Source organism: Girardinichthys multiradiatus, chromosome 5 (assembly GCF_021462225.1).
Source record: "Girardinichthys multiradiatus isolate DD_20200921_A chromosome 5, DD_fGirMul_XY1, whole genome shotgun sequence".
Classification (NCBI taxonomy): Eukaryota; Metazoa; Chordata; class Actinopteri; order Cyprinodontiformes; family Goodeidae; genus Girardinichthys; species Girardinichthys multiradiatus.
The window spans coordinates 21,168,274-21,187,564 of NC_061798.1; the positions used below are offsets into that span (position 1 = coordinate 21,168,274).

Here is a 19,291-nt window from a genome sequence, read left to right on the forward strand (position 1 = left end):
AAACCAACAGAAAAGTGAGTTATTAAACAGAAAAAGGATTAAATGGCTTTTTAAGAAATATTCTAAATAAACATCTAGCAAGTGTGTCCATTTATTTTTAAATTTGATATCCATATTTAAAGTCCAACCCGTTGTCCTCAGAAGTCACCTAATTCATGAATAGAGTCCACCTTTATAAGTATAAATCCAGCTGTTCTGTGAAGGCCTCAGAGGTTTGTTGGAGAACAAAGAAGGGTTAGATTATAAATAAAATATCTCAAAAGCAACCAGGGTGTTCAACGTAGCTCTGGAGGAGCTGAAGATATCCATAGCTCAGGTAGGAAAATCTAATGTCAAAACTGTTAGTCATGCACTCTACTAATCTAGCGTTGATCAAAGGGTGGCAAAAAGGAAGCCATTACAAGTTTGCTACAAGCAATGTAATGGATGCAGTAAACAGTTTTGGTAAAAGTGGCATGAATTCACACCGTCCACCACTCTACGCTCACCATTCCCATGGTGAAACGTGGCAGCATCATGCTGTGGGGATGCTTTTCATGGAAAATGGTCGTGCTTGATACTGTACTACCGATAGACTGGGTTAAATCCAGTTTAGGTTTTGTGACATTCTAGCCAAACATGCAGCCTGCGCTTACAGTGAAGTTGAGTTGAGAGACATACAGCTGACTTTGGAATAAGAGTGGTTCTAAAAAGTATTGACTCAAAGACGCCAAATACACGTGCATGCCACACTTTTCAGATTTTTGTGTATACAAGATTTATTTTCCTTCATCGTTCTTCACTACCTTGTGTTGGTCTAACTTCAATATCCAGCGTGATACATGTGACCTAATGTTACAAAGTTCAAGTGAGAATACTTTCACAAAGCACTTTCTGCTTTTATTTACCAACAGGAAGAAGTGTGGTTATATTTAGCATCCTACTGCCCCCGCCTATTTAGATTAATAAAAATTAGTGAGGGGTGGGTAACCCCTGGAAGCATTTTTTGAGTCACAAAAAAAAAAAAAAAAAAAAAGCGTAGACAGTTTTATATATGAGATACAAAATGAAAAATCAGGCGTTCGGGGACTATTGAGGCATTTGGTGGCAGTTTTAAGGTTTCAGTTACAAAAATGGGTTAAGTTCCAGTTAGATTTTAGTATTATTGTTTCCATTAGAAAAACAGCAGGTAGGTTGACTTCGGAGTTAAGATTTAAAACCCAGAAAAGAGCCCTGGTAGAGCATTATTCCTTCATTCCCAGGGTCGAGCAGGTTTAGTTCACACAGCAAAAATCAATCTCAGAGAAAACCTGGCATTTTCATCATGTCGTTAAGTTGTCAGACTCGGTTATTGAGGGATTCAGGAAATGAATGAATAAATGCAACCCGGCCTGTGTTTTTATTTCAAACCAGGGCTGCAACTAAAAAATTATGTTGTGATTAATCGATTAATAATCGGATAGCAGAAGATACTTAATAGCTTTTAAGTATTTAAACCAGGTGAATTTACAGGCAAAGGTTTTTCCATCTTAAATGCAAAATGTATATATTTTTTGTACAATTTTGGCCTAATTACTGCTCTGAGTGGATTTTTCTTTTAGCAACTGGCATGTTTTACTGTTTATATATTGATTTCTAAATTAGTTGACAATTATTTCATGATTTTTATGATTTTATTATCTATTTTCTAGCAAACCCTGCTAAAAGACCCCCCGGCCAGAAGTCAAACGATTCATTCAATAATACTATTAATTGTTTCAGCCCTATTTTAAACACATATTTAACATCATATCAATATGGCAGGCTGTAAAATGAAAACACGCCACTCAATGTTAAGTAGAACAGATCCATACATGTTTATGTTGACAACAAGTCACCTCACAGAACTTAAAACAGAACTGAATAATTAATTTTAGCAAAACAAAGATAAGAGGGTTCAAATAAATTACTCAAGCAGTCACGGCCACCTTAATGACACCAAATGTGATGCATCTCTGTGCTTTTCCTGAAGCTCTTCTGAAGCAGCAGCATGTCCGTGGTTTACAGTTCATCTTTCTCCTCTCCTGGACAGTAGCAGGCTGCCCTCTGGCTGTTCATGTAGGGTCTGCAGCCCAGAGTCCAAACTGTGTTGAACAAGGTGTCGGCTACAGTTTCACACGCTGAGGGTGAAAGAAGCGGTGAATGGGTGGTTGGTTAGTACAGAAAGCAGCAGACATGTTCTGTGTTTGAGCATTCAGGCAGCTGGGATGACATGTTGCAATCATTTATATGTAGAATAAATACAATATATGCTCTAAAATCTATACAGATGTTTGGTTCCGAGGATTTAGGTATCAGGACATAAGAACATCTGTTGCCTACTAGATCCTAAATATATCTTCAAATGAAATGCAGTAGCAGAATGTGGAGCCATGTTTTGCAGCAGTAAATTAAAGGCGTAAAAGCGATCTGCTGTAAGACCTCATCACTCTGAGGTTTTTTAAATGACTCTTCTTGGAGGTTTAGAGTCATCTTTAAATGTTACCCACTGATAACACTTCAGAGTGGCCCAGTCATAGTCCTGATTTGATAATGATAGAGAATTAAAGATTAGGGTGATGGCAAGTAGCCTTCCACATCACATTTGGAGCTCATCACCGAAATATAAATGAAACATGCAAAAAGCTGGTCAGTATTTTTAGGAAGTGTTTGATGGTTGTAATTGAGAAGTCTACAAATAATTTTCAACTATTTTGTCTAATATTTAATAAAATGTAAATAAAAACAGATTTTTCTTTTCTCCAAATTAATTATTTTACATTGTTTTATTATCTTTTGAGAGGTGAATGTCTGATCTACTATCAGAAACAAACATCTTGGTTTTATGAAAGTCACTTTAAATCTAAACCTGCCAGGAATATGAACAACTTTGGGCTTATACTATGTATATTCTGTTCACGTTAAAACTTATAGACACTAAATTGTTTGTAAATTGCCCTTTAACCCTTCCCAGGATGATGGGCAGCAACAGCTGCTTCTTTAAGGTCATTGCTATCATCTTTCCTTCTTAGCATTGAATAAACACTTCAACCCTGAATGCAGTTTTTACTCCTAATTCATATGTAGTTCTTATGCACTGAGGCTGAAGTTCCTTCCTGCCGTAGTTTCTGCATTTGGCTCTGTTTTTGCTAAATAAATAAAGACATTTGATATTCATCCGAGGTTGTAAAATAAATCACAATGGCTTCACTAAAGAATAAAGTACAGATCACCGACCTTCGACTTTAGACACAAAGCCGAGGCTCTTCTTAAGGTCTGAGCAGATGCTGTGGAGGCACCAGCGAAACTTGGAGTCGCAGCGGTACTTGTTGGAGCCGCAAGTGTCATAACACATGTCCAGTTGATTGCAGCACTTGGTCATCGCAGGGATTCCCACATCAGCCTGACACAAAGATACAGGGGAATATTTTATGTTCCTCCAGAATAAATTGAGCCTTTATTGCAGTAAAATAAACTCACACTGAAAGTTTTAGAAGAATTCAGGATTTTATTTTGAGTATTGGCATAATTATTGACTGCTGGCAATACTTTGTACAGCTCCCTTTTGCCTGTAGGACGTTTGCCTTTCTCTTAAAGCATTAGGGAACATCTGGCTCCTGTCATTCCCCTCACATCTGGAATGTGCTGTTCAAAGTTTTAAACTGACATTCTCTTTTTCAGTTTTTAACTACTAAGGGTTGATTTATAGTGTCTTTTTCAAGACTTTTCTTTGGGACTAGTGGCCTTTACTGACAGTTACCAGAGAGGAAATGGACAGAGACAGAAGGAGGGAAGACATGCAGCAAAGGCCTCAAGGTCGGAGTTTATGTTGTCCTTGTCATGATTTCTTTTTACCGCAAGTAGACAACTGGATAACATGCATGTCACTAGCAACAAAGTCTCTGTTGGAACTTTGGAACTTTGAATAAGATAAAGAGAAAAAAGGAAGTAAAAATAAATCTGCATAAGAAAAAGAACAGCAGCAACATCAAGCATGAATCTAACTTGAAATTAAACAACTTGAAGGTTTTCTACGCGATGTGAGTCCATAGCTAAGAAAAGATCAACTTTTATGATTTATAATTGTCTCTCTTGTTTTTATTGTATTGTATTTTATTGAAATGGATGTAGCTCGACACTCTTTGACAAGCACAGTCTCCCTCAGTGGGATTCCTGAGCATTAAAAGATAAATAAATGAAATAAAAATGACACATGGTTGGAATAGACAGAGGGATCTTTAACCCTTCGTCTTCACATATTCTTTCTGAATTGTCCTGAGCTCTGGGATCTGTCTTATGCTGTCCTCTCTTCATCTCTTTGCATCCTCATCCAGCCTGGGGACCACAGACCAAAGAGAAATGGGCCTTGGTGTAACATCATATTTACACCCCGGAAAGTAATGCATTACTAATGAGAAGTTCCTAGAAACTCTGATCAGTTATGCTGATGCAATTAAAGAAATTTATTATTAGTTGATTTTTTTACATTTTAATCAGGTGGGTTCCAAATTTGTCCACATCTATACAAGTTTGAGCCTGAAATTAGCTTTTATTCTCTGTGTCCAAACCAACCTTATTCTATTATCATTTAATGTACATAATCAGACATCCTTACATATATATTAGCCATGTGAAATGTTTTTCTGAAATCTTTGCAGTGCTAATGTGGGATTATTGAGACCAAGTTCAATTATTTGTCGTAACTCTAAACCTAGACACTTTTGATCCGGGAACGAGCTTTTATCAACGAAGCCTACCCCATCTGGAACAGGAAGGCCAAAGAAGTAGGAGCTGCATCCATCAGGCTCAGGCATCTTGTAGCCTGGCCGAGGAAGAGGTGCTTTACCTGAAGTACAAAAACGAGAAAAACAAAACAAACTTCAGATGTAGGTCATGTTTCACAAGACTTTATATTACAGTATGACTGTAATAAACCTGTGAGTTTAAACTAGACCCATGTTGGCACATAGAAACACAGGATCTAAATATTTGACACATCCCCCAGTGACCGGATGATCCCTCTCCTATCACACACAGGCCACAGTCCGTTTCCAGGCCCTCGCCCAGATAACAGAGCCAATATGAGAAAAGATCTACGCTCAGAGTCGGAGTAAATCCTACACATTCAGGGGAACTTTAGGATTCCTGGCGGCAGTAATTTGAAATACAAAATTAACAGCAATCATTTTATTCTTACCCTACAAGAAACGTGGCATAATGTATCAATGTAATACATTTATAGCAGAAAAATATGTACAAGGACAATTGTTATGCTTATGATGGTTAACCCTGAGACAAGGAAGTAAAATATATACCAAACTGTCTTTGAGAGCTTAACTATTGGTTCCTTTATGCTACATGCCGGTGCAAAGGATTTGTAAGGAGATCATTCAAGGATTTTGTATCTTGCACAGGTGAAGGTTTTTGAAATTATAGTCTTTCTTGCATAGTTTTTTAGCTATGCAGTGATATAGACCGTCAGTATTAGGTTAGATCTTGAATTACACGCATGTTTCAATGTGGTTTACCATACTGACTACAAGATCAATGAGCTCATTTGTCATTTTAACCCTAAATCAAAGTGTGTAACTTAATTTAATCCAGGTCAGATTTACCATGTCTGCAGCGATACTGGCACACTCCATCTTTTCCACCCATGAACTCCAGCATCGAGTCAAAGTAGCCGCTGACCGCCTCAAAGCTGCCTCTGAGGGAGTTCATTCCCCAGTCCTCGCTCTCATCCCCTGCCTGGGTGCTGCCATCAGAGGCTTGACCCGGTGGAGGTGGTGTGGACTCCGGGTTTTCAGCCTCCTGACCTGCAGCTCGGAGAATCAACAGGCCCACCAGGAGTGGAGCGAAATGGGCCCAGGGTGTCATCCTGTGGCTCAGTGCAAACAGGATTCAGGTCTTCTGAGTGGAAAGACTGAAACTGACTGCATGACCTGAACTTTGAGCCAAACGTGGGCCGCCCTTGCATGTGGAAGAACAAAGTCCAGCTCCTATCTCGCCTTTTCAACATGCTTTTATCAGACCTGCTGATGATGAGTGTGTCTGCTGACTGTTTTAATTTTATTAATTACCCATCTGGTCATTTCAGATTTTTTCTCTCACACCTTTGGAGGCTCAAATTGAGGGAACATTTAATTTTATGAACTTCTAACATTCTTAACCAGTTGTGTTTTAGGGTAGCAAACTAATAAACAAGTAAAGTGGAAAAAACATTTATACTTGCTCAAAACTGTTCCAACCTGATAAAAGCGCAGGATCTGAGAAGAAATCAGGCTGTGTGTTTGATGTCATATTGTACATTTGACAACTAAAACATTCCTCAATCAGGATTTTTTTTTAAATCCACAGTCAAAGCTGAAAAATGACAATTATTAGATTTTCTTAATCTCTTGAGCAGTTAAAGCTTTTTAAAACAGTACATTGTTGAAATTTCCGGTTAATGTGCATATGCAGTTACAATTTTACAGGCAGTTTTAAACAACAACTGTTCATATTTTCAAGAATCTGTTTACCTAAAATTAGCTACTATAATATATGTTAAAATGTACTTTTTTAGCTCCCACAAAATTTTGTATCTATTATTTTAAAATACTGTACCTCTCCAAATGTTTGACCTGAATATGTGATCCTACATTAAACCCAACATTTGTGTTAAAGTAATATTTAAATTTTACCAACACGTTCCTCAATATTAACATTTGCAGAGGTTCAGCAAGACTCCCGACTTGAATCTGATAAACTATCCCCAGAGGGAGCGAAAGATTGGAGCGATGGCAATGAGGTCTTCCAACTTAAAGAAAAGCAAGGGGTTAAGAAAGGATTTCTGAGAAGGGTAGAAATAATTTTTACACATGCCGTTTAAAAAATAGTTTTCTTCAATATTGATACGACTTTTAAATGAATTCAAAATCTTTAAAAAGATGCCTGTCTCTTTTCTCATCTAAAGCAAACTGCTTGGTTGACTTTAGAATACCAAAATCTGCCAGGGTAAGGAATACATTTTGTGTTTAACTGTATGATTTGAGAGCGGGGCCAGGAGTGACTAACAGACATTTAAAATGGGGCACTATGAAGGACACAAAAAGCATATTAACATAAATGAATGAATATTGCAACACATAAAAGCTTTCCCTTTCTTTTCTCTTAGTCATGCATATAAAATATTTTTTCTGGCTACATAATGTGTGACCAGCGAGTGACACAATGACATAACCCAAAATCTGGACAACCATTAACCATCTTTATCTTGATTCAAATAATCTTTTGTGTGGTTCAATCTTTTCAATTTGTAACAACTGAATTGCAGTTTGTAGGACTCTGCTTATTGACACCTGAGTCAAATTCATATAGAGCAGACGGAGAACTCACTATTATTTAAAAACCGAGCTAAATATATAGTTATGTGCAGTATTTATGCATAAAATATCGACTTGGGAATTTTCCAATGAATATTCCACTATAACTTTAATATTTTAGATATTTATAAAATTTGGTTTTCCCTGAATTAACACTCGGAGCCACAAGGCGGCGATAAAGCGCCATTAAACATAGGACCAAAACTGGAAAAAATTGCTGGTAGGTTGGAGGCAGGATCTTGGCGCGAAACTTCGATCTGAAAACGTTGGTCTACTAAGAACCCCACAGTGGTAGAAATTATTTACTTTTGGAAGTGGCAGTAAAAGGCATAAACTGGTATGTGAATGGTTCAGAATGGATACACAGGAGGATAATATGGACTTTGATGAATGGACGCCAGTAAGTAGAGGGAGAGGACGCGGAAGAGGTAAAGCAGAAGAAGGAAAAATGTTAGACAGCCAAAGGAATAAAAGAGAGTTGGAAGAAAACAGTTCTGAAGAAGAGAGAGTAGTTAGGAGGAAAATCGGAAGGGAAGAATGTAAAATAATATTAAAGATAAAAAATGAAGAAGAAAAAGAGAACCTGAGTCCTATTTCACTATCTAGAGAAATTAAAAAAAAGATAGGAGATGTTGAAATGGTGAAGGTCTTGAGAGATGGAAATATACTGGTGGTGTGTAAAACTGAAGAACAAAGAAGAAAGGCTTTACAAGTGGAAAACATTTGCAAGAAAACAGTGACAGAGAGGAAGATTATAGGAGAAGATAAAATCATTCGGGGGGTAATTTATGGCATTCCTATGGAGGAAGATATAGACAAGTTAAAAAAAAGCATTGTTGGTGCAAAGGTAAAAAATCTCAAAAGACTGACAAAAAATGTAAATGGTGAAAGAGTAGGAAGCCTGTCAATTTTAATAGATTTTGAAGAAAAGGTGTTGCCACAAAATGTTAAAATAGGATATCTGAGTTTTTCTGTGAGGCCTTTCATTCCTCCACCACTAAGATGTTTTAAATGTCAGAGATATGGTCATATAGCAGCTGTCTGTAAAGGAAAACAAAGATGTCCAAAGTGTGGAGAAGATCACAGAATTGAAGATTGTGGGGAAGAAGTGCAGGAAAAATGTTGCAATTGTGGAGGGCAACATAGAGTTACATTCGGGGGATGTGAGGTAAGGAAGAAAGCAAAAGAAATCCAACAAATTAAAATGACTAAAAACATAAGCTATGCCGAAGCAGTCAAAAATGTACAGAAAGAAAGATCAAGGGATGAAGGTCAAATTAGGATTCAAGATTATCAACAAAGAAAAGTAGAATCAGAGGAAAATGTTACAATGTCTGTGGAAAAACTGATATTATTCATAGCTTATGTCATTAACTGCACTGAACAGGCTAAACACAAAACAGAAAAGATTAAAATAATAGTCAGAGGAGCAGAAAAGTTCTTAGGGTTTAAAGAAGGATCTTGGGAAAACATTAATAAAAAGTTGGAAACAGATGGAAGGCAAGGAGGAACCCCAGCTGATAGAAATATATGATAATATTACAGTGGAATGCAAGAAGTTTAATCGCTAATGGACAGGAATTTAAAGGGTATATAGATGGAATTGAAGAAAAACCAGAAATTATATGTATACAGGAGACGTGGTTAAAACCAAACCTAGATTTTGTGTTTAAAGGGTACAATAGTATCAGAAGGGATAGAATAGAAGGAAGTGGAGGAGGATGTGGAATATTTATAAAAGAAGGGATACAATATCAGATATTAGGAAAAGGCAAAGAGTTAGAATATATAGTAGTTGAAATTTACAATAAAAAGGAAAAGTGTAAAATAATAAATTTTTATAATCCATGTAAAATATTATCATTTGAGTTGATGGATGAATTAATGGGATACTTAGAAGGAAAAGTAATCTGGTGTGGAGATTTTAATGCTAACAGCACATTATGGGGAAAATGTAATAATAAAAATGGACAAGTTATTGAAGAAATAATGGAAATAAAAAATTTGGTATGTATAAATGATGGAAAAGGAACAAGAATTAATGTAAAAACAGGTACAGAGTCTGTGATTGATTTAACAATAGTATCAAATTGTTTAGCCAATAACTGTGAGTGGGACATTGACAAAGATACAACAGTAGGCAGTGATCATTACCCCATTAAAATCATAACAGGAATATTAATAAATAACAGGAATACAGGATTATATAAAAGATGGAACTTTAATAAGGCTGATTGGGAAAAATTTAAATATTTAAGTCAAAAGAAATTGGAAGAAATAGATGAGTCAATTGATATAAATAGTTTAAATATAAATATCTGTAAAAAAATATTACAGGCTGCAGAAGAATCAATAAAAAAAGGAGGAAGAAAGAACGATAAAAAAATTGTGCCATGGTGGACAAAAGAATGTAGTGAAGTAATAAAATTAAGAAATAAAGCATTTAAAATGTTAAAAAGTAACCCAATTTATCAGAATTTAATTGAGTACAAAAGAAAGCAGGCAAAGGTAAGAAAGATCATTAAACATACAAAAAGAGAATATTGGAGAAACTTTTGTAATACCGTAGGGAGAGAAACAAAAATTGATCAAATTTGGAAAACGATTAAAAGAATGAAGGGTATTAGAAAAGAATATGGATATCCTATATTGAAAATAGATAATATAACTATAACGGAAGATAAAGAAAAAGCAGAAATATTAGCTAAAACATTTAGTAAAATTCATAGTTCAAATAATATTAGTGAAGAGGGAAAGAAAGGTAGGGAAATCACAAAGATGAAATATAAAGAATTAATGCAAAATAATGTAGATACAAATAAATTAATAAATGAACCATTTACACAAGGAGAATTGAACTTTGTAACCAGGAAAACAAAAAATACATCACCTGGAAAAGATCAAATTTACTATACGATGATAGAACATCTTAATGACAAAGCAAAAGACAAAATATTAGAATTATACAATAAAGTCTGGGAGGAGGGAGAGCTACCACAGAGCTGGAAGGAAGCAATAATTATTCCAATAGCTAAACCAGGAAAAGATAACACAAAACCAGAAAATTATAGACCAATCGCATTAACATCAAATATTTGTAAAATAATGGAAAAAATGATTAATAATAGATTAACATATTATTTAAATATTAATGGATATATATCTAGAAATCAAAATGGGTTTAGAAAAGGGAGAAGCACAAATGACTCTGCATTATGTTTAGAATATGAAATTAGGAGAGCACAAATAAACAAAGAAAATGTAGTAGCTGTATTTTTTGATATAGAAAAAGCATATGACATGATGTGGGTTGAAGGATTATTAATTAAATTAAATAAAATGGGTATTACTGGAAAAATGTTTAACTGGATTAAAGATTTTTTAACAAAAAGAACAATACAAGTAAGAATTGGTCAAGAATTGTCAGATAAATATATAATAGATAATGGTACTCCTCAAGGAAGTATTATAAGTCCGTTATTGTTTTCTATAATGATAAATGATGTATTTAAAAATATTGGTAAGGACGTCGGTTGCTCACTATTTGCAGATGATGGAGCTATATGGAAAAGGGGTCGTAATATCAAATTTATTGAAAAGAAAATACAGGATGAGATTATTAGAATAGAACAATGGGCAAATCAATGGGGATTTAAATTCTCAGTGGAAAAAACAAAACTAATGGTGTTTACACAGAAAAGGAAAAGAGAAAATATCAAACTAAAATTATACAATCAAGTTTTAGAACAAGTAAAAAATATAAAATTTTTAGGTATATGGTTTGATGAAAAAATTATATGGAAAGTACATATAGAAAAAATCATAGATAAATGCAAAAGAATATTAAACATTATGAGATGTATGGCTGGTATTGATTGGGGAGCAGATCGAACATCATTAAAAAGAATTTATACAGGATTAATTAGATCAAATATTGATTATGGAAGTATAATTTATGGATCAGCAGCAAACACTCATCTTATAAAATTAGACAATATACAACATCAAGCTTTAAGAATTTGTACAGGAGCAATCAGAACCAGTCCAATAGCAGCACTTCAGGTAGAGATGGGAGAGATGCCATTAGATTTAAGAAGGAAACAGTTAGCAATAAATTACTGGATAAACTTACAAAGTAATAATCCAGATCATCCCACACGTGATATTTTAAAACCATGCTGGGAAAAAGAAAAAAAACAAGTTAAGAGTTTTGGTTGGATTATCAATAATATAGCAGAAAAATTTCAAATATATGAAAAAGAAATAAGTTTAATGTTGCCTTTGCCAGTAGTACCACCGTGGCTGTTACCAGAAGCAGTGGTGGATATGGCGTTGATGGAAAAGAAAAAGGATCCAAAATGTAGATTAGATTCAAGTATAATACAAGAATATATAAACAATTACTATCATTATGTCCAGATTTACACAGACGCATCAAAAACAGATGAAAAAATAGGAGTAGCATTTGTAATACCAGAATTTAAAATAAAAGTAGGAAAAAGAATTACAGATGGATTATCAGTATATTCAGGAGAATTATTAGCAATATTGTTAGCAGTGCAGTGGGTGGAGGATATAAAACCATTAAAAACAATCATTTGTTCAGACTCAAGTTCAGCATTATTAAGTTTAAAACATAATCATTCAGAGGGTAGACCAGACATTTTGTTGGAAATAAAACTTACTTTATTTAGAATACAAAGAATGGGATTAATATTAGTGTTTTTATGGGTACCAGCACATGTAGGAGTTGGAGGGAATGAGATGGCGGACAGGATAGCAAAGAAGGCAACACAAAACAACATTAGCTTTATAATAAATATTAGTAGGTCAGAGGCAAGAAATATAATTAAACAGAGAATCAGGAAAGAGTGGCAAAAAAGGTGGGATGAAGAAAAGAAAGGAAGATGGTTTTACAGAATCAACAAGATAGTAGGAGAAGTAAGAACAGGAAGAAGGAGTAGAAAAGAGGAAAGATTAATTACAAGATTAAGACTAGGACATACAGGACTTAATTCTACATTGTTCAAGATAAAGAAACATAATACAGGAAAATGTGATCATTGTGGAGAGGAGGAAACAATAGAACATGTAATATTGAAGTGTCAGAAATATGAACAAGAAAGAACAATTTTAAGGAGAGAATTTGTAGGTATTAAAGAAAATTTTATATTGAGAGATACTTTGCAAAGAAGTTTAGGTAGCAAACATATTCAAATTATAATTAGATTTTTCAAAAGCACTAAATTAATAAATAAAATTTGATTGTTGTAATAGTAAATAAGATTTAAAACCATGAAGAACCACACTCCATACCAGTTGGTGGCGGTAATGCACATCTTCAAGTTATTTGCCAACTGCCAAAAAACAACACAGAAGAAGAAGAAGAAGGACCAAAACTGTTCAAAAGAAGAAAACCTCGGCGTGACGAAACAATTGCGACTCTTGTCATCTGGATTTACGATTGTTTTTAGTTATAAATACAGTGTACTGAAGTATCTGCTGAGGACCGGTGATAAATGCTTATAGTTCGACCAAAGCCAGGGTAAATTACTGTGCCTGACGGTGATTTGAGGGTATTTCGCTCCTGCTGGTGGGAAGTTTGTTTTGACACGTGAGGACATAATGGCTTTCGCAAATTTGTTCTCTGGACTTTCTTCTATGGGTGAAGATGTGAGGAGCCCTGGTGGCGCTTACGTCACATCCAGGTAAAACGGCTGATTTTCACGTAGAGTTGAATAAAGCAACAGTGGTCTCAAATCTGCATCTGCGCATGCTCTGTTTCATAGCAACAGAATGGAGAATGGTTCAAGAGGCAGGAAGAGGAAAACACAGAGAGAGCAGCCCGGCTCGCAGAAGAAGGTGAGTTGCTTTCTTGGCATATTTAAAGTTAGTACCAGGAGTTTTCTGTAAGATCCATGAAACTCACTTTAGGTGTTGTTTGTCAACTATAAAACAAAGACATGCGATGCTGAGTTTTTCTATTTATTTTACTGTGTTGTAAATCATGATGAAATCAGGATTTAACTTTCCCAAAAAGGAAGCTTCTACGATCCCTCTGGTGACATCACATAAGGCACTAGGCTACTGATCATTGATCTTTTGAATATGTCTGTTTGTATTTTTCAAACTTTTACCCATTATTCACACGTTTTTATTCAAATACCTTCTTTAAGTGTGTTAATTTACATTCTGTACATCTGCCTTTAAACGTTTGAGCACTGGAGATATTTTTGGAAAATTTGACCACCCAAATGATCGCCAGACAAGCAGACTCAAAATGAGCCAATTCCTACCGCATACACCTGCAGAACAGCCTATTCCAGGGTTCTGCAACCACTCTAACCCAAAGGCATTTTTTCCTATTTCCCTTTCAATTAAAAACTACATTGAGCCACAAAACTTTATTTGTTTTTAGATAATATATATATATATATATACCATACAAAAAAAAACAAAATATGACATTTCTAAATTTCTTTTGCATTTACTGTCATCTTTTTCTTTTTTTATGGAAGAGATGTCATCAAATCCAGACAGAAGACAACTTTACCTCACGGAACAAATCCTGCCACAAGCAGGTCACTGAGCGTGAGCGCTCTTTTCCAGGCCAAAAATATAACCACAGCTTTAACTCCAGTTACAACAGCAGGCAGCACTGCAAGGGTCAGAGTGATCAAACTGAAGACCACTGTAATATGAAGAAGGAGATACATCAAGGAAAGAAGATCAAGAAGAAATATCAGCAACGTCATAACAGAGGTGCAAAACCAGTGTCAAAAACGCAGGTGAGCAAAGGTTGACAGAGACTGCTCAGAGGAAATATGCCAGTTTTTGTTGGTTCCTCTCATCTTTGATATTATGTTGTTTAGGTGAAACCAAAATTCATGACTCAGGAATTTAAGGACCAGAATGCCTTGTTGGTGGACGGCCGTCTACTGTGTCGACATTTTCTTTCTGGACGATGCATTAAGGTCTGCTTCATAAAATGTAACAAGTTACAGGTTCATAAAAATCAGTTTTTTTATGCTACACCTGTCCTTATTTTGATTTCTTCTTGTTATTTTTGGTTTGCAGGGGGATAAATGCCAGTTGGAGCATTGTCAAGGCTACAATGGCCTCATCAAAGAAGTTTGCAAATTTTATGTCCAAGGATTCTGCTTGAAAGGAGAGAGCTGCATATACTTGCACAATATCCTCTCACTTTATCGTTTTTGTACTGCACCGATAACTGTTAGGAAGCGCAGGCCGATTTTTATGTTTTTTCCTTTACTCAGCAGCACAGTCGTTTCCATGCAAGTTTTTCCACAGGAAAGGAAAATGTTTGCTAGAAGGAAACTGCAGGTTCTCCCATGAGCCACTTAATGACATCACTGAAAAGCTGTTGGATGAGGTTGGTGCAGCAACTGTTTGGGAAATTCAAAGCATTAAAATGTGTTTCTTTAAGCTGAAACAGCTAAGTACGAGTAATGTCTTCTCATTGTAGGCATTAAAACAGGAGAAATACTTTTACGAACTTGCAAATAAAAATAAAGAGGAGTCGTCAGAACAGCAGGCAAACAAAGAGGACACCAAACCTGCTGAGGAACAAAAGAACCCCGATGTACTCACACAACCTCTCAGGTATGAAAACACTAGTTTCAGTTAATTCTGTTGTTTTCAGTGGTAGTGCATAGGTTCATCAATACATTTAATAGTCATTACTTGAACACCATCAAGTAGTGAACACATATTGGGTTAATAAAGTGTCAGAAAATATAAAAGGTGTCAACAAACATTTGGTAGAAGGGGCTCTGGTTAGATGAGACCAAATGTAAACTTTTTGGCCAGCATGCTAAGCTCTCTGTGATAGAAACTAATATTGCACACTATCCCCATGGTCAAACAGGGTGGTGGGAGCATCATGCTGTGTGAATACTTGAAATATTTGTGACAAAAATGTAAACCTTGTATTTTCCTTACTTTTTTAAAAATTGTGTGCCACTGATGTTCTATGATACGTTGAAGTTTGTCGTTAGTTGGCTTTTGCATGAAACGTGCATTGAGATTTAATTCATCACTCAAGTCGAACTTGTAGCTGTTTTTTTTATTTTCCAGGCCCAGCTTTTACAACAGCACCGATACTGAGAAGGAACCCCATGAGCATCTCGATGTAACAGAACAGCGTGAATTAGACGCTGACCAACCTCACAGCTCTTCAGTAAACACTCAGAACCAACAGGAGCCCGTTTGTTACTCGGTGGAAGCCGTGCTTGGACCTCAGCTGTCCAGAACTTTCTTCAGTTTCTCTAAAACTCTTGTAAGTCAGGATTCTTCTTCTGTCTGTGACCCTCACACTTCTTCTGACAGAACTTACGCAAACCAAAGCAAATTCCCCAACTCTGTTGAAGCCGTCTTCAGCTCCTATACATCAGCAGATGATTCCTCTATAGGCCAAACACCTGATCTTCACAGTGGGCAGACTGCTTTTTACGCACAAGTTATTTCTGAAAAAATCAAAGTTCCTTTTAGAAAAGGGAAGCCACCTCCAAATATCTGCATTGTAGATCATGGATCTAAAGAAACAATGCCAAAGAACTTGTTGTCGCCTGAGGAGAAAGATGGCCTAAATTCAGACTCCGTACCTGTTCTGTCTCATACATCAGAGGAAGTGTTGGAAGAGCAGAAAACTCACACCATACAAGAGTTATTGTATCCAGAGAGGTCTGCGTCTTCCAGAAGTAGAGAAATCAAGCGTTTGCTCGCAGGGACCAAGTGCCACGAAGGTTCGGCGTGTCCTCCAAAACATCCCACCCAGCTGAAGCCGAATCTTTTTAAAGGAAGAGCCGCTGTTCCAGTTGAACCTGTAACTACCTGTAATAAGAGAAGAGATGCTGCTGATGATGCTGTTCATGACTTTCAACTCTCTGAGATCCTCCCAAATTCCAAAAAGAAACACTCAAATGTCCACACTGGTACAGGAAAACATGCTTCTTCTAACACCTTAAAATCCTGCAGCAAAACAGCAAATCTGGGAGATTTTTCAGCTGAACGTAATGAAACCCAGAAAACACCATTTAGTAACCTTTTTGCAAGCACTCTCACTAATAGTGTTGCACCAGGATCAGACTCTTCGACTGCAGCTATGAAACCTCAGCAGTCTGAGGATGTAAGAATTCCCTCCTTGCCCTTCTTCAGCCTCTTTGCAGCGCCTCTTAGTGAGAATCCACCTCGTTTTCCATGTTCAGAGACTGAAACCGCGGACTCTGCCGCTCCTCTTGGTAAGCCGCAGTCGGCTGAGAATGCAGCATCAAACTCCAAACAGAGGGACTCTGATCGGAGGTTCTTCCCATCCCAGGTTAGAACATCTCACAGGCAAATGTCTTCTGAATCATTCCAGAGCTCCAAAACCGAAAACAATGCTCTGAAACCGCCGTCAGCTACAGTTTGCAACACGGCATCCGGCTCTCCCTGTGATCCGTCTTCAAGTCGGACTCATCAGAATCTGCCTGACGTTTCGTCCTCGAGAGGTAAGAGAGAAAAACCTGCACATCCGGGGCATTTCAGATGTATTTCCTAATGTTTTCTCATTTATTGTCCTATAAATTATATTGGGGATTTATGTGACAGATCAACTCAAAGTAGTGCATAGCTTAGAAGTGGGAGAAAAATGATGCAGGGTTTTCAATTCTGTTTCCAAACAAAAAAACTCTGAAAAGTGTGGCCTGTATGGGGTAGAGGTTAAGCGCGCGACCATATACGAAGGCTACAGTCCTCGAAGCGGCCGTCCCGGGTTCGAGTCCCGGACCCGGCGACATTCGCCGAATGTCTCCCCCTCTCTCTACCCCTCTTTCCTGTCTGCCTACTGTCAAAAAAAATAAAAATAAAAATAAAGGCCACTAGTGCCGAAAAAAATAGTGTGGCCTGTATTTACATCCAGCCGCCTTTACTCTGATATCCTTAAGTAGAAACCAGTGCATTTACACCCAGAAGTGACTTAATGAGTAAATCAGAATTCAGGTCGATACATTGTAGATCAACCGTTTTCTGCGATCACAGCTGCAAGTATTTTTGTTTATGTCTATTTAGCTCAACCTCAGATTGAATGGAGAACATCCCTTTCCAATTCTTGCCACAAATTCTCTTGTTTTTATTTGATCTTTAAGCCTTTCTTTAACACATGAATACATTTTACCAGTCAAACCAGTTTCCTTGTAGCTGTAGTAAAGTGGGTGGATTACTAATGAGTGCCACACTTTTCAGATTTGTAAGGAAATTCAGAAATCCGTGTATCATTCTTCTTCCCTATTAAAGTTAACTAACTTAACACATTAAAGTTTGTTTTTTTTAGCCCAAAAACCTCATATGCCAATGTGAGTTTTATTTTTCACTAATACTTATCAATTAATTATGCATAATTGTCTTGTGCTCTCCGGTTTAGAGGCTTCAGCACCTTCAGTCCTGAAATCCCTCTTTATGCAGCTGAGGCCGTATCAAGAGGACGGAGGACAGGTCACAGGTCAGAGCAGAGTCCAATCAGGTACGGTCCTTTTCATATTCATGTACTCTAAGCAAAACGGCGTCATATTTAACAGAGGTGTGGCGATTAGGTTTGATTTCAGAAGATTAAAAGAAGAAACAACAGAACAGAAGAAAAACCTGGACAAAAGAAGAAGATGATGATGGTAGGCATTTACTATACCAAGGCTGGAGCAGCTTTTTGTTTAAATACTATCAGTGTGTTTAAAAAGTACCAGGAAATGACTTTTTTTAAACTGTTTTCCTATTTTTAACGTTAAATCATAATTCTATGTAAAAAAAACAATGTGGGATTGTTTTTCCTCGCTGAATGTAATCAAACTACAAGCTGGATTTTTAAATGTTTTTATTCATTTGTCTGCTGTTGCAATAAAAGATAAATTTATTTTAAGACATTACATGTCCTTACGAGTGGTGCTAATTATTCTGGAGGTTGCTATAAACAACCCTTCATATCAGTTGATGCATTTCAGACTTTTAAACCTTTGTAGCGAAGCGCTTCAAAAGACTTTTACTGAAATTAGAAAAGGTGTATCTTAAGTAAAGTATTTTCTGTCATGTTTTTGTAGGCAGTTTGGTACTTTGGTGACTTTATGTCTTTTTTGGCAGTCCATTGAAACACCATCCAGACTCCAGCCAGACCAGCAGCCAAGCTCAATCTGTCACCTGTCCAGGTGTAGGTGGGGCTCAGGTGAGCAACTCTGGCCCGTATTGCTTACCATTCAACCCACTGGCTCCACTGACTGTGGAGGGAGCCCCACCGCAGACGGAGAGCTGGTTAATACAAAAGTCGCTGTAAAAACAAATACCTTTTTAAGACTTTATTTTAAAACCTAAAGACCTGTGATGGATATTTGTTTTCATACAGATATTCAGTGCATTATTAATTTATTGAAGTAAAACATTAAATCCTAATAAACTATGGGGAACAAAAAACATGTTTTCTTTGTATGCAAAAGTTGTTTTTTTTTTGTTGCTATTTCATGATTATTGGTTGAACCTCTTTAATCATATCTATAGGTTAACATTTCAGTAATTAATCAGATCCACTACACAGAGGGATATAGTTCAGATGTTTATGCTAATTTTGATGAAAATAGCTTACAGCTAATGAAAACCCCGATTTCTGTTTGTCAGAGAATTAGACCGTTATAGAAGGCCAATAGAAAAAGAATTCAATACTTGGTCGGAGCTCTTTTTGCGTGAATAACTGCATCAATGCAGAGTGGCTCGGAGGTGATCAGCCTGTGGGCCTACTGAGTGCAAAGGAAGCCCAGGTTGCTTTGATGGCAACCTTCAGGTCATCTACATGATTGGGTCTGGTGTCTCTCACCATCCTCCTGACAATACTCCATAGATTCTCTATGGGGGCCAATCAAGCACAGTAGCACCACAGTCAGTGATCCAGCTTT

At 36.6% G+C, this 19,291-nt stretch overlaps 2 protein-coding genes across 4 annotated transcripts; one reads left to right on the top strand and one right to left on the bottom strand.

Moving 5' to 3' along the window:
- Positions 1–1,811: 1,811 nt before the first annotated feature.
- On the bottom strand, positions 1,812–5,941 carry LOC124868236 (group XIIB secretory phospholipase A2-like protein). The gene is made up of 4 exons (XM_047365215.1): positions 5,613–5,941; positions 4,755–4,843; positions 3,235–3,400; positions 1,812–2,138 (listed from the first exon to the last, which is right to left on the bottom strand). The coding sequence occupies exons 1-4, from the start codon at positions 5,872–5,874 to the stop codon at positions 2,020–2,022; spliced, it is 636 nt and encodes a 211-aa protein (XP_047221171.1). The 5' UTR covers positions 5,875–5,941; the 3' UTR covers positions 1,812–2,019.
- Positions 5,942–12,768: 6,827 nt separating this feature from the next.
- LOC124867836 lies at positions 12,769–18,817 on the top strand. Of its 3 annotated transcripts, none has more exons than XR_007038156.1 (11): positions 12,769–13,069; positions 13,151–13,223; positions 13,880–14,149; positions 14,234–14,335; positions 14,439–14,553; positions 14,645–14,754; positions 14,848–14,984; positions 15,459–16,870; positions 17,782–17,880; positions 17,951–18,025; positions 18,449–18,817. XR_007038156.1 is itself a non-coding variant. In XM_047364477.1 (10 exons), the coding sequence occupies exons 1-10, from the start codon at positions 12,987–12,989 to the stop codon at positions 17,968–17,970; spliced, it is 2,421 nt and encodes an 806-aa protein (XP_047220433.1). In that variant the 5' UTR covers positions 12,769–12,986; the 3' UTR covers positions 17,971–18,277. The 3 variants fall into 3 exon arrangements, 1 of the variants encoding a protein (XP_047220433.1); XR_007038155.1 differs by having other exon boundaries at positions 18,489–18,817; XM_047364477.1 differs by lacking the exon at positions 18,449–18,817 and having other exon boundaries at positions 17,951–18,277.
- The last annotated feature ends 474 nt before the right edge of the window (positions 18,818–19,291 follow it).

What these genes read in the sequence shown, in the direction of transcription:
- LOC124868236 (XM_047365215.1), bottom strand. Translation starts at nt 5,874, where the DNA reads ATGACACCCTGGGCCCATTTCGCTCCACTCCTGGTGGGCCTGTTGATT. An exon ending in GCCTTCCTGTTCCAGATGGG is followed by an intron (nt 3,401 to 4,754) that starts GTAGGCTTCGTT and finishes TCTTTGTGTCAG; the next exon opens with GCTGATGTGGGAATCCCTGC. An exon ending in CTTTGTGTCTAAAGTCGAAG is followed by an intron (nt 2,139 to 3,234) that starts GTCGGTGATCTG and finishes TTTCACCCTCAG; the next exon opens with CGTGTGAAACTGTAGCCGAC.
- LOC124867836 (XM_047364477.1), top strand. Translation starts at nt 12,987, where the DNA reads ATGGCTTTCGCAAATTTGTTCTCTGGACTTTCTTCTATGGGTGAAGAT. An exon ending in GTACTCACACAACCTCTCAG is followed by an intron (nt 14,985 to 15,458) that starts GTATGAAAACAC and finishes TTTATTTTCCAG; the next exon opens with GCCCAGCTTTTACAACAGCA. An exon ending in TGACGTTTCGTCCTCGAGAG is followed by an intron (nt 16,871 to 17,781) that starts GTAAGAGAGAAA and finishes TCTCCGGTTTAG; the next exon opens with AGGCTTCAGCACCTTCAGTC.